The 14983-nt window shown below is 41.2% G+C and overlaps 1 protein-coding gene across 5 annotated transcripts in view; it reads right to left on the bottom strand.

Annotated features, from left to right (window-relative positions):
- Pfkfb1 (6-phosphofructo-2-kinase/fructose-2,6-biphosphatase 1) overlaps positions 1–14983 on the bottom strand; it is a 60936-nt gene that overhangs the window by 14739 nt on the left and 31214 nt on the right. For 4 of the 5 annotated variants that reach the window (XM_037199003.1, XM_028883455.2, XM_028883456.2 and 1 more), the window contains 6 exons: positions 10873–10966; positions 9827–9893; positions 8760–8834; positions 8280–8336; positions 5643–5764; positions 1990–2197 (listed from right to left, as the gene is read on the bottom strand). In XM_037199003.1, coding sequence (XP_037054898.1) covers positions 1990–2197; positions 5643–5764; positions 8280–8336; positions 8760–8834; positions 9827–9893; positions 10873–10966 — 623 coding nt within the window. The other variant, XM_037199004.1, reaches the window with a different exon arrangement.

Raw genomic sequence — 14983 nt, 5'->3', positions numbered from 1 at the left:
CACTTAGGGAGAGAAACAATGGCAGTGCAGAAGGGAACCACAAAGGGCCATGGGAGCCCTGTGTACAAGGTGCTAATCAAACATGGCATGTCCTAGGTAAATCTGCACAAATGGTCATAGGCACAAATTTGTGTGATAGATGCAAGTCAGCAGTCAGTGTTTATGGGTAGAAGAAGCCCTTGCCTGAGAGAGTAAGAGAAAGGCAAATCCCTAATAGCTCCCTTACACAGTGCCCATCTCTGACCTCATATCATACCTATATAATGTAAACATCATGCACTTATCCAGCCTTGTCTCTGAGCTATTTCCTGGTACACAGTAGGTACTAGTTAAGTGAAAGTTATAGAGATTAGATTAGGGTGGCTGGCCTTTAAAACCAGGCCTGGTGCAGGTGGGCTGAAGAATGTAAAGGTTTAGGTCTGACGTGTGCATAAACACACACACACACACACACACACATACACACACACACACACACACAATTTGTGTGTGCAGGAGGTACTCATGTGGACATGGCCACTTTTCCAATGAGCTGTGCAAGTAAGAAATGGACTAACTATAGCAAAGAAGTCCTGGAGATGAAAAAAAATACCTCAAGTGATCTCAGCCTCTGTTCTGGAGAGCATGAGAAGTAAGAGTCAGGTCAGAGGCAACTTCCAGAGGGAAGTTTCCAGTCCACAGGGATCAGAAAGGTTCTGAAAACAGGGCTTCAGGGACAGACCCAGTTTAGGACATCTCCCACCTATCAAGCGGGGGTGCTGAAGTAAGGCAGGAAGGCCTGGTTTTCAGTCCTGCCTATGTTATCTTATACTGACCATGTGACCTGAGGCTGCTTTCTGTCTCTGTTGCTCAGCTTCCTCATCCATAAACAATGACAGTTACGCTCAGTTCACACTGCTGATGGTATTCAAAAAATACATGTGGAAGTTGATGATACTGTGGCTGTATATAGGTGTCTAATAAAAAACAGTAAGGGGCTGTAGAGTTGGCTCAGCAGTTAAGAGCACTCGCTGTTATTGCTCCCAGCACCCATATGATGGCTCACAACAATCTATAACTCCAGGGGATCTGATGCCCTCTTCTGGCCTTTTTGGACACCAGGCATGCACAGGGAATACAGACACACATGCAGGCAAAACATATATACACATAAAATAAAAGTAAATAAAACTTAAAAAAAAGACACTAAGAACCACTAATGCCTCTCCTGTACTTCATTTCCTCCCTATGCTATCCCTAAGTGGTTTTCCCCAGCAACATTTGTGATAACAAGCCTGGGTAAAGGACCAGAAGCTGAGAAGTAAATCCCTTTATAAAACCAGTACCCAGAATGGAAAGGTTTCTATATCAGGCTGGGAACAGGGAGAGTAATGACCAGACAGAGTCAGTAATAGACCACAATTAGGAGAGATGTTCCCAAAGACCAGTGACCCATGAGATAAGGAGTGAATAGGGAGGAATTCCAGGATGACTAGATCTTAGAGCAGGAGCAGGGCCTTGGAAGGAAATGGAGTGATGAGAAGCAGTAGGGTGGGGGCAGTGTGATTTGTCAAATGAGGTAGGGAAGAACATCAACACTGAGTCATAAAGAAGAGGGATTCAGGCTGAGACCCTCAGATCACCTATCTATGTCCTTGACAGTTACCAGCTGACAGAAGGACCAAAAGGGACAGCAAGGTGAGCATGAGCAAAGGACACAGTGGTGAGGATGATGAGGGGAGACATCAAGTATGGGAAGGGTGGTCTCTGTGATAGAGCTTGAGAAGCAGCTAGATTTGAGTAGCCTTGGAGGACCATGCTACTGATTTTGCAGAAGCAGTAGGCATATGGGAACCATTCAATGTCTGTGACAGGATTCAGTGACTAATGGTAGAAGAAAAGGATCGATCATAATTTGCTCCTTTCCCATCAAAGGATACTTCTCTTCAAAACCCAGGCATTGGTCACCCCACCTAGTCTACCCACCTGAGTCTTTGGAGCCCTCCTTACCTGTTTGCCCCGAGCGGAGAGGCCAGAGTCACCTCCAATGCGGCCTCTGAGGTTGAGTTCACTCTCACCATGCCGGCATAGGTAGATGGATCGAGGTGTGACATGGATGTTCATGAGGTAGTAGGCTGTGCGGCTCTGAACATGGTCCTGCACTCGATTTACCATGTAGCGTGTGCCCACATCGAAGATCTTGATGTAGGACAGATGACTGGGCCAGACCCAAGCAGAAACAAACATCTTAGGTGCTGATGGTAGGGAGAGTTGATCTCAAGAGAAATTCCCACTCACACATCCTGCTTCCAATCCTCCTCTGGAGTTCAGCTTCTACTTAACAAGATGTTATATCTAGTCTTGTTCTAGGTATATGTCCTAGAGATTTTGTTCCTGACTACCCCAAGGACCTCATCACTGTGGGCTACCATTTCCTTTCTTCAGCTTGAGTCAACCTGCCTTTTTACCTTTCCTAATCACAATGCAATTGGCTGTGGTTCTTCTCTATAGTCTACACCTGCAATTCACAAGTACTTTCATCTGAATTTAGGCACTGTGCTTTGGGTAGAAGTTATCTGCCCTTTGGGAACACTTAGAGCAGTCAGAAACATACACTTGAAAACACGTGGATAATAGTCAACATTCTTGTCACAAACAGCACAGTATGCCAAGTATTGGTGTGAAGGGATACAGAAATGGTGCAGAACATCATTAGCAAACTTGTGGTCATGGCCCCAAGTTCCTGGTGGTCCCCTTAGTTATGTGTTCAGTTCTAGTAACTATATACTGAGTAATAATCAAATACAACAACCTATCTGGGAGGCAGGGTGAAGATCCAACAGATTGGAAGACTTAGAGCCATGAAGTAAGACTTCTACAGCTTCTGTACAGCCATAAATTTGACTGTAAGAATCTGAGAGAGCTCCATGGGAAGAGAGAGGTGTGGAAAATGGAGTCATAGGGTGACACAAGCAACCCAGGGCCCATAAGGCTGTTGATGGTTTTGGTTTCAGAGAGCTGCTTCCTTGATCTTCTAGAGAAGTCCTTTACATCTACAGTCTCATCCTTCACAGCTCTGGGATCCATATGCAGTGGCTCCCACAGAACACTTGCATTTGTTGAATATTTTCTGTGTATCTTGCAGAGACTGGGAGATTTTAAGATGTATGAATCCTCACAGCCATCATTCAGAGAAGAGATCATCATGTAGAAAACTAAAGCACAGAGAGAAGCAATGTGCCACAGAATGTGTCCCACTTCAGTGATCTCTTTAGGATCCTCAGAGCCTAAAAGCAGAAGATCTCTGATGTAATCATGTTGCCTGGCTATTGTCTGTTCCTAATACTAGACTCTATGTATTTCGAAGGGAATTCTCAAATTCCATAGCTTTGTCTGTCTGACATCCTAAGTGATTTCACACGCTATCTACTATTGGTCTCACCATTCTCAGCACCACACTTTACCCATGACTTTTTAATTCTTGTACTGCTGTTATACTTGGAATACTCTCAGTACTCCTCTCCTCTTTTCATACTAAGAGCTAATTAGGCCGGCTGTCTCAAAGTACTTTTCGTTTTACTTGAAATGATGTACCCTGCTGATTTCCAAAGTTGAGCTCCTATGCATACATCTTTCAAAAGCTAGGAATTTACTCTCTCCAAGAAATCTTGGAGTTTAGAGCTATATAAAGTTATTTATAATTGCTCAATAACAAATTATTATAAAAGTTCATGTTCATCTCATAACATGTGCAATTTAATATAAAATACATAAACTATACTAATGAGGAGGCCTTGGTTTTATTTTTGCCTACTTTTTGTTGCTGCTTTTAAATATTAATTGTCAAATGGTTGTAGAATAGTTTTCTTTTTATTTTTGCAAGATCCAACATTGCTGATGCCCGGAACACATGGTTAGCTTGCCTATTGAATAATCCAGTTCTTCCAGGCATTCTTCCTTCAAGGTGGGCCAAGTTCCCTGTTCTGAGTTCTTTCAATCATCTGGCTTACTGTTCCCACACTTGGGGTCAACTGTATATACACCACCTTCTCCACATTACTGGGCATTAAAGCAAAACAGGGACAGCCTTGCTTCTTTGTCTTCCTTAGGCACTGCTAAAGCTGGTCATGATGCATGAGCTATAAATGTCTATTAATTGCATAAATTAATAACTAATTTTATTAACAATAATTAAACAAAAGTGGCCTTCTACATCTATCTTCTTCAGGCTCAATGGGCTTATCAAAAGAATAACAGAAACAGACAAAACCCAACAGTGCCCCTCTAGGTGTCTGGACTTAGGTCTATGGGTTACCTTAATGTCATTCTTTCCCTTCAGCCCTCTTTCTGCTTATGATGTTAGCCTACACAGTGCCTTTGTGGAATCTGAAAAAGCCCCTTTTCTCAAAGCATAAACAACCAAGTTCCATTACATGTCTTCCTGAGAGAAACAAGTGTATCTTTGATTCAGGGAGCATGCACAGTGAGTAATCTGTAAAATTACACATGAAGGCCATGCCCCTTACACTGAATTTTTAAGTCTCATTTGATATTTCTTGTAATAGAAGGATGTGGAGGGGTGAAATCAGGCTGAAATTTGGGAAATACAGGCTTCATTCAGTATAGACTGTATTGCTGACAGTATAGACTGTATAGCCTCAGGCAAGTGTTTGACCTGATCAATCCCTAGTTGTCTGTTTCCCAAACTATAAAGTGATAATACCCATTTTTCTTACATTTTCATTGGATAAGACTGAAAGGATGCTTTTAAACTTCTTAGAGTAATAATGACCATTTACAGCCTTTTTACACTTCATACTTGGGTCTCAAAGAGTATGGGTAGCCAGACTCTCTTTTCATAAGAACCCATTTTGAAAGAAAGAGAGTTTCTTTGAACATTTTATATCTAAACTCACATCTGCTTTAAACTGCGAACCAATACTTCCCTATCTGTAGCTGGTATTATGAAAGCAAATTTTCTTATTTTATTGCTTTATAGACTTTTCATATGTTGAGCCTCTGTAAAAGCTACCTAAGGACAGAACCTGTCTCATTTGGCTCTATTTACACCTTCAACATGCAAAGTTTCCAAAGACTTGCTGATTGAAGAGATATATGATAGTTATGAGAGGAGAAACAATAGGAGACAGACTATGTGATTAGACTTCTAGCCTCACCTATGACTTATGGTAACAGTTTGGGAAGTAGCTTCAGCTCCCTAAGACTCAGTTTCCTCTTTTTGGAAATTTATGATCTCAGCTCTACCACAGCCTCTTTTATGGAGGTACTATGGGAATGTGATGGAAAAAAAAAAGCAAATCTGTTTAGATACTGAGGTGACAGTCATGTGACTAGTATTTCTGCAATAACAACACAATATCCACAGAAGGGAGGCATTTGTTCTGGGAGCAAGTCTCGATCTGTGCCTATTACATAGGAAGGCACAACTTTAGTCACCTTATGAATACATCCCACATCAAGGAATCACTGCTTCATGGAAAATTGGACTACAGGGGGTCATAAAGACCTATCAATCCCACTTCTGATATTATGGATAGAAAAATTAAGGTCCCCAAAAGGTGGACATTTCCTTAGGTCCCATAAGACATCAAAACTGGGCTAAGGCTCTAGTCCTTGACTTTGGGGTGTTGTTGGGTTCTTACCTGTCCAATTCCTCATCCAAGGGTTGGTAGTTGATCTCATAGCACTCGATTCTCTTAAGAAAGTCTTCCAAAACCTTTTCTTGATCACAGTCAATGTAATCAGGACTGCCTAGTTTCACTTGCTGTGAGAAGGTGGGAAGAAGATAAATGTGGAGAAACAGAGACCCTAACATTGTACTTGGAAAGGGCTCTTACAGACAAATGACTACCACACACCCCATTATAAAGGCATGGAAACTTAGAGTTTGACAAAATTAGGCAACCAAAGAGAAGCTGGGCTATATTTTACCATGTATTTACTCCCAGAGCACACACTGCTTAAAAACATCTGTAAGAGAACAGGAAACTGTGTTGCAGAAGAGTTGCTTGCTTGCTATCTTGACTTGCTATCATAAAGGCTGTCCTGTATTTAGTCACTGCTGAGAAAATAGGCATATGTTGTCATTGGCTTTCTCAAAGACTGGCCCTTCCTAATCCTTCAGTATCCATCTTCTCCTCCTTTATTCCCCACCCCTCCACTCAATCATTTGAGCCTACATGGAATCTCACTCACTAGCAGAAACTACGCCTCTCTAATCTCTTTTCTAAATAGCCAATCTCTTTGGCCTATGCTCACTAGAGCTTTGTGACTGATTGCTGGTAGTCAGAAAGGTATTCCTTTTTAAATTTGACATCATTATTTTATTATGGTTATTGTGTGCATGTATATGTGTATGATGTGGTATTGGGGGACACATGCATGCCACGGGGAGTGTGAGGACAACTTTGTGGAGTTGGTTCTCTCCTTTCACCTTTATGTGAGTTCTGGGGATTGAACTCAGGTCATCCAGCTTTTGTGTTGAGCATTTTGACCCATTGAGCCATCTCACTGTTCCCAGAAGGATATTTATTTATTTATTTTTCCCAAAAGGATATTTATAACATGCACATTTGACAATGGGACTCTCCTATTTCTTCACCATTTCCAAGTGTCTTTTAGGACAAAGTATAAACTATTTTAGCAAGTGGATTGTGACAGATCCAATTGCCTTTTCACTACCATCCCTTACTGTTCTCCTATTTGGACACACATTCTGCTTTATCAGATCCAAACTACTTAGTTCCCTGGATGTATCATATTTAGTATATGTTATTCCTCATTTCAATTCTTTACCTGTAAAAACTCCTGTGCACACATCAGGATATTGCTGTTATCTCTACTAGGAGGCTTTCCATTGCATCCCCTGACATGCAAGATTGGCCCTTACCACTGTGTTCCTACAACCCCTTTCCCCTTACCTTATCTCTAATCTCAAGGGCTCTATCTATATATCTGTCAGTGTCCCTAACTAGACTGTGAGTTCAAGAGAAGGGTTTTCACTGTTTCTATATCTTTAATGCCCACAATGGCAATCCAGGTGTACAGTTTCTCCTGAATCAATACATGGATGGATAATTGTGTGGATGAAGAGGATAAAGATTTGAACATACTATATATCCCAAGAGATAAAAATAGGACAAATGTGTAGCAGTTACAGGGAGATAAATTTCACTTTGATTGGGCTACATTTTTTTAAGGACAATGAGTATTGCTACTATAGGTGTGAACAGAAATGTAGACAAATACTCAGCTGAAAATTTAAGTACTTGATGAAAGGTTGAAAGAGATGGCCTTTAAGGTCTCTTATGCTCCTGAGCACCAATAATCAGAAGGGGCAGGGAACAACAAAAGTTTGTTAGTGATCTAATTCTAGACCATGCAGTTAAGAGGTTAAAAGTAGCAATGATTCTGATGTGCAATGTGGGGCACAATACAGAATATGGGTCTGTGAGAAAGACAGCCAAGCTGGGGTGCATTCCTACTTCCATTTTTTTTTTTTGAGTTGTACCAGTCTTTGCCAACTCAAATTTGCCAAAACAAACATGTAGGTTTGTTGTGAAAAAAAACTGAGAGAGTCAAGCTTAGTGCTTGATGCATTCTAAGGGCTCTATAGATGCTGGCTTCATCTAACTTTACAGGAACACTGTGGGCAAGGATGGTCAGGGGAGTGCTTCTTATGCAAAGTGGGAGGAGCACCTCGGAGAGGAACACTTTCTTTAAGTTTATAGTGGTCTAGGTATGAGACAAACCTAAGACAGAATCAGGAGGATTGAGGGTTAGGGAGATGACTTAATGGGTAGTTTGCCACACAAGGATGAATACCTAAGTTTGAATCACCGAAACCCACTGGATGTAGTGGTATGCATCTGTATTCCCAGTGCTTCTATTGTGAAATAAGAAGTGGAGACAGGAGGATGCCTTAAAAGCTTAAGGGCCAGCTAGCTTGGAAAATGGAACAGAGAACAAGAAGAGACCCTATCTCAAATAAGGTAGAAGGTGAGGACTGACACCTGAAATTATCTTCTGACCTCCACATACACACCACAGCATGTGCATTCCACATTTCACACATTTCTCTCTCTCTCTCTCTCTCTCTCTCTCTCTCTCTCTCTCTCTCTCTCTCTCTCTCTCTCTCACACACACACACACACACACACACACACGCTCGTATAATGTATGCGTGCATATATAAAGATACATACATGAGGATTTAAATGTAAATTAAATTAAAACTTTTTTAAAAAGACTAAGGAAGAAAGGCAATTGGTGTTCCTTACCTTGATGTTTTCTGCAATGATGTCAGGGTCATTACAAATAGACTCAATAAAGAAGACCTAGAAGAGAAAAGAGAGCTTTTTGGCAAGCCAAATAAGCATACCCATTCTTGATACCCCCAAGTCATCCCTAAGGACATTCCTAAAAAGAAAGCTTTCACACAATGGTGCTTACAGGATTCTGACTCCTATGAGGCAGCCTGGCTCTAACTGAATCGCCACCGATTTCTGCTGGGTTTTGGTTCTTACATGTTTCTCATGACTCCTTCATCATTGCCACCTCACTATCCCCAGTATCAGCCTGTCAGTAACCAGCTTCCACTGCCTAACCTGGATATCCCCCTGTTCTGTACTGCTCAGTTGTTTCTGAATTTACCAGGAAAGCTAGATGTTGAGCCCATGGGTCCAAACCGGCTGCTCTAAGAGCCCTAATTTGTACTTCCCTGGGATTTGCTCTAGGTAAGCATGGATGTGTCACTCTACCTTGTAACCATGCTCTTTAGCAAACTGCAGAATCAATGATCGTCGCTCTCTGGTAGTGTTGGTGGCATCAAAAACCTAGAGACATGTAATAAGATTGGTTTACTCTCAATCTAGTGTTGATAGAATACCATTCTTCATTCATCTTTGTTCCAAGTGGAGGGCTTCCAGAAGGGGGCAGAACTTAAAGAGAGTCTTAAAGAAAAAGAAGGGTTTGAAATTGGCTTGTGTCGCTTTCAAAAGCATTCATTGAGCCCTTACTGTCTGCTCAGAAATGTCCTCCACCCTACACATGTAATAAGGCACGAGAAAAGTTTGGGGATTTTTCTTAGGATCATGTTATAGGTGAAGTAACAGGCCTAGAAGAAGGACTTGCTCTGATAACAGCCATGAATTAGCGATAGAGCAATTATACAGCTGCTTCTCCAGATGAGACTTGTCCTTCCTAAAAAGCCTTAGAAAAGCTCAGGAACAGGAAAATTTCCCTATCCTTAGCATCCACATATTTGAGGACCTCTAACCCAAGGATTTAAGTAAGACATTAAATTGCCAAGATGTTTGGGCAAATCTTTCTGTAAAAAAGAAAAGAAAAAACAACAACAACAAAAGACATGCTTCACAGCTTATGTTCTACACTGTATGGAAGTCCATGGAGTTGTATGGACTTTGGGTCTTATTATTTTGGTATGGTATGTTTGTAATTGTTTGCAAGGATTTTTAATAAGAAAGTTTAAAACATTTTGATAGAAGAAAAGACAGTAATGTTTGTACTGCAGTCTAAAATTTTTATACTGCTAAATCTTGAGGACAAATCAATGAAGCATGGGGCTTGAGAGTATGGATTCTACAAATACTGCACCAACCTGGGAAACAACTAAATTTTTCTATGGTAATTCTTTTGGAATCTAAAATACAGCATAATAATGACAACTCTCTCATGGAGCAATGTGAATTAAATTATTAATATAAACAAAATACTTGGAATAATGTATGGCATAAATAAATGCTTAGTACATATTATCTATTTTCCATAATGACAGCTTGAGGGGGAAAAATGGAAGATTATTTACCGCAACATGACCCTCCTCACGGCTGAGATATTTATGGACGTCCTTTAGGGCAGCCAGAGCACACTGCCTGAAAAACAGAGAAAGAAGCAGACAATCCCCATTCTCAGGATGAGTTCCCCTCACCACTGTTCTCTTATGGACCATCTCTCATATGTTTTACACTAAATTATTCATCTGTTAAACATCTACACAGCCCCTTTTGTTCTAGGCATCATGTTAAGTACAGAGGGGTCACAGTTGAAACTGGCTCTGTGTGTACAGCTTAAGATGATGTATAAGATGACATGCACAAGAAAAGTTGAGCAATCAAAGCATCCTAGTTTTAGGGCTCTGTGTGCTACTGGAGCTCAAACTGAATTGGTTGATGAACACAGGTAAGGCCTAGGGATGTGGTATTTGAGTTAATGAATTTCCAGCATAGGCAACATTGTAAACACAGGTATGATAGGCATAACATAATATACTTAGGCTTTCAGCAAAAAATCTCTTTACTGGTTTTTGGTTACTGGGTCTATAGTGCGGACTCAGTTGAGAGCCAGGTTGCACCTAGGAGTATTTACATCCATATAGGTAAAAGAGACTTTAAAGTTGAAATGATGACACTGAAGAGACTGAAGAGGGCTGAGCTACTGAAACACTCAATCTCAGATGCTAGGGTAAGAAATTTCTATGTTCTCTTACCAGAAACAGAAGACTGTAAATGCTTCTTGAGAGAGAATGGCTATTACTAGAGCAGACTTCAAGTAGGCTGGCAGAAAGACTGGACACAAGGGTGTTCAGCTCATGGCATAGGATAATTATGAAATGTGGCCCAACACAAATTGTAAGCTTACCTAAAACACTGAGACTGCATTTTTTCCTATTTTTTCATAACTTGACTGAGTAATTCTCAAGCATGAACATTGTAGATGACCACACTATGCAATGTCAAAAGCTTGGACACCCATGGAAGAGCAGGTTACTCTATCCTACCCCCCTAGGAGGATATGAAGAAAGGTCCCCCTCAGGTGAAGGGCAGCACAGGTCCTTAAATGTTGGGCACTTACTTCCTGATAAGCTGGGCCTCCATGTTGTCTGGGAGAAAGAATTCATAGTTCCTGTAGCTCACTGCCTCTCGTCGATACTGGCCTAAATTAAACACTGAAAACAGGAAACCCTAGTGAAGAGGTTGGGAAGATTGGAGTGGCCAAAAATATGTTCTTGCTGGAAGGAACCTCAGAGGTAGATGGCAGAATTTATAGGAAATTGTACATATAAAAGGAAAATATACATATAAAACTTCAAATTATGGGTACCAACTCATTTTCTTCCTCATATTAGTCCTGCAAAGTAGGGTTAAACATTTCATCTTTACAAATGAGGAAAGTAAAGCTCAGAGGTACAAACCAGCTTTCAAGTTAGTAACTGGCAATCTGGAATTGAAACTCAAGTCTGTTTGATTGTAAGCTATGTTACTTTATTATAAATTCCAATGTTTAAATGTCCTATCCAATAGGGAAGATAAAGAAGTGAGATACAGAGAATAAAATCAGTTATCCAAGGTCAAACCAAGAGTGAATTGATAACATATACAGTCTGGGTCTCCTGACTCCCAGTTACCAAGGTTATTTTACCATTTTATATCATAAGGGATAATCTAAATGTAAATCTCTAAAAAGCACTTTCCCACTTGTGATGGGGAAAAAAAACAGAGAAGGAATGGAGAAAGAGGATAAACAGCTAAAGAAATCACATTTCATTAATTCATGCATCCAAGAAATAAATTTAGGATACTGTGGTGGTTTGAATAAAAGTGGCTCCAATAAGCTCATATATTTGATTTATTAGTCATCATGGAGTGGCACTATTTGAGAAGGATTAGGAGGTATGGCCTTGTTGGAGGTGTGGCCATACTGGAGGGAGTATGTCACTGGGGATGGGCTTTGAGGTTTCAGAAGCCCATGCCAAGTCCATAGTCACTTTCTCTTCTACCTGCTTGTCGATCCAGATGTAGAACTCTCAGCTACTTTTCCAGGCCATGTCTGCCTTGCTTCCCACCATGATGATAATGGACTAAACCTCTGAATCTGTACACCAGCCACAATTAAAAGTTTTCCTTTATAAGAGTGCCTTGGTCATAGTGTCTCTTCACAGCAATAGAACAGTGACAAAGAAAGGGCGCCTAGTATTGCTATGATGGGCCTAATCATGTTGTTATTTGGAGGAATATGAAAGATTTTGGGTCTTTGAACTAGAAAAGTGGTTAGATGCTTTAAGCAAGGCTTAATGGGCCATCCTAGCAGGAGTATAGAAGGCAGTGCTGAGGGTGATTTGAATTGTTGGGGCCCAGCTCAAGTTTCAGAGGGGAAGATATTTAGCAAGTGACATAGAGACCATTCTTGTGATATTTTGGCAAAGAAATGTGGTGGGTTTTTGCCCTTGTCCTAAAAATCTGCCTGTGGAGGCATACAGAGGTTTCCTAGTGAGATCTGAGCTTGCTTTACCCAGCAGGACTGCATTAGAGGATGGATTAACCATGTGCATGTTTACCAGGTGACGGGAAGAATCTGCACTTGGTCATGCTAGGGGGAGGTCTTTTGCTCCACCCCTTGGCATACCTATAAAAAGCCCTTTAGAAGAGAAAGAAGGGGCTAGTGAATATTGCCCTAGGCCCTCCTGAGGCTATCCTGTGTTTCTATCGGTTTCTCTCTCCTCTATCTTTCTATCTAAATATTTCTCCCTCCTCCCTCCTCAAGAGTACTCTGGGGAAAAGTAGGAGTGGGCCTCCCAGAGAGAAATGGGTAGGTCTCTCACATCTGCCTCAGGATAAACTGAAGAATTTTAGATTAATGAACCCAGCAGAGGAGATTTCAAGGCAGGCTAGTATTGACTGTGTCATGTAGTTATTACTAATTAGTCTTATGTAAATCTATAATGAAAAGGAACAAGCTGAGCAAGGAAAATCACAAAATGTATAGTTTGAGGAGAAAGGGGGCACCAGGAAGTGTAATGGAGCTAAGTTTTGTGCTCAAAGAGATAAAAAGTTTAAAGAAAAGCCTGATGCTAGATGAAATAAAGGGAGTGGTGACCTCAGGGAAAGGCCCCAGCAAGTTAAGCTTCCAAATTGTGAAAAGGAATTAAGAAAAGCTTAAGCAGTGGAGAAAATGATCAAAAACAGAAAGAAAATGAAAATGTATTTGAATGAGGGACCATGTTCCAGCTCCAATAAGCATAAAAACTTGGCAGCTTTGGCCATGTGGTTCTGGCTATAGAGTCCAGGATACAAGAAAAGGGATATAGAATTTCCCTTTGTGGCTAAGGAAAGTAGCTGAGGGTAGGCCTGTAGCAGGAGAGCCCCGGCATGGAAGCCCAGAGAGGCCATTGTGTAAAGCTGTAAAGGTAAAGCAAGGATTGTACTGCAAACCCCAAGATGTTGGTGATGTCACAGTTGTAGGATACCTGCTAAGGAGAACTGCAGAGCAGGTATGGAACCAGCCCAAGAGATAGAGAGAGGGGTGTTACAGTTGACAGGAATTGGAGATCTGAAGAACACTTTGACATGTTGATGTAGAATCTGGAGTTTGCCCTGCTAGGTTTTGGTCTTGCTTTGGTCCAGTACTTCCTCACTATGCTCTCTTTTGAAATGACAATACATAGTCTATGCCACAGTACACTGGAATTATATGACCTGCTTTTTTATTTTGATTTTACAGGGGGTTAAAATTAAGAGATTACCATGAGTCACAGAAGTCTTTGAATTTTGAACTTTTAAACAGTGTTGAGACTGTGATAGATATGGGGACTTTTGAATTTGGACTGAATGCACTTTTGCATTATGATATGTCTACAAGGCTATTGGGACCAGGGAATGGAATATGGTGGTATGAATAAGAATAACCCCCATAAGCTCATATATTTGAAAGCTTAGTCATCAGGGATTAGGAGGTATGGAATTTGTTGGAGTAGGTATGGCCTTGTTGGAAGAAGTGTGTTACTGGGGTGGGCTTTGAGATTTCAAAATTTAAGCCAGGCTCAGTCTCTCTCTCTATCTCTGTACCTGTGGATCAAAATGTAGAAGTCTCAGCTACTTCTCCAGCACCATGTCTGCCTGCATGCTGCCATGCTCCTTGCCATGATGATAATGGACTAAACCTCTGAAACTGTAAGCCAGCCCCAATTAAATGTTTTGTCTTATAATAGTTGTTGTGGGCATTGTGTCTCTTCACAGCAATAGAACAGTGGCCAAGAGAGACACCTACTCTGTAAAGAGTGGTATGACTTTTGGGACGGACGGATGGAGGGATAGGGACACACACACACACACACACACACACACACACACACACACACACACACACACACCCCTACCTAGATTTTTGTGTTTGGGCTCTCAAGCAGCTTATAAACTAAAAAGTTAGACAGTAACCAAATCAGGCAACAGTGGAGCTCCTACAGAATCCTTTAAGTGCCCCAATAGAGACAATAATGAACTATGAAGAAGAGTGAGGGGGAAGGAAAAGGTTACATTTTGGGTTAGCACTATTTGAACAAGGCCTTTTGGGGTAGGTATCTTTTACTGGTGGGTCAGAGGGTGATGGTGGAGAGCAAGGACATTATAGGTAGATTACAAGTAGTTAGACACTCCTTCAAAAAAGGTATAACTTTTGCAGAAAGCAAAGTATGTTTGGGGGAAAGGGGTCAACCACTGTGGCTGGGGCCTGAAAATCTGGAATAGGTGAAGTGTGGATGGTCTTGAACAGAAGTAAAAGGACATGGTTTCAAAACTTCAGACCAAGGAGAACTTTGGAGATCACAAGTGTTATCAGTCTTGTACTTTGGAATATGACTCTGAAGACCTATTTGAGCAGTTAAGTTGAAGAAACAGAATAAAAGGGGGATCAGGACAGAGGCACATCTGCTACTATGTCATGTGCTTCTTCATTCAGTAGAAGCTCCTCAGGCTTGCAATTCTGTAGACAATGGCTCTTTCCTACCTTCCTTGCCTCATCAAAGTTTCCCCTCCTCCCACAGGACCCATGTTAGATATATTCTTACCCATGAAGGTTTTGATGCCTGTCAGTCAGCAATTCCCTCTGTGAGCACCCTCAGCATGCATCTGAGAAGCCCTTGTCCAGCCTAGGACTTGTTATGTATACCATTCAGGGTTAGAATTCTTCA

Source organism: Peromyscus leucopus, chromosome X, assembly GCF_004664715.2.
Source record: "Peromyscus leucopus breed LL Stock chromosome X, UCI_PerLeu_2.1, whole genome shotgun sequence".
NCBI classification, from domain to species: domain Eukaryota; kingdom Metazoa; phylum Chordata; class Mammalia; order Rodentia; family Cricetidae; genus Peromyscus; species Peromyscus leucopus.
This window is presented reverse-complemented; position numbering and strand designations above follow the sequence as displayed.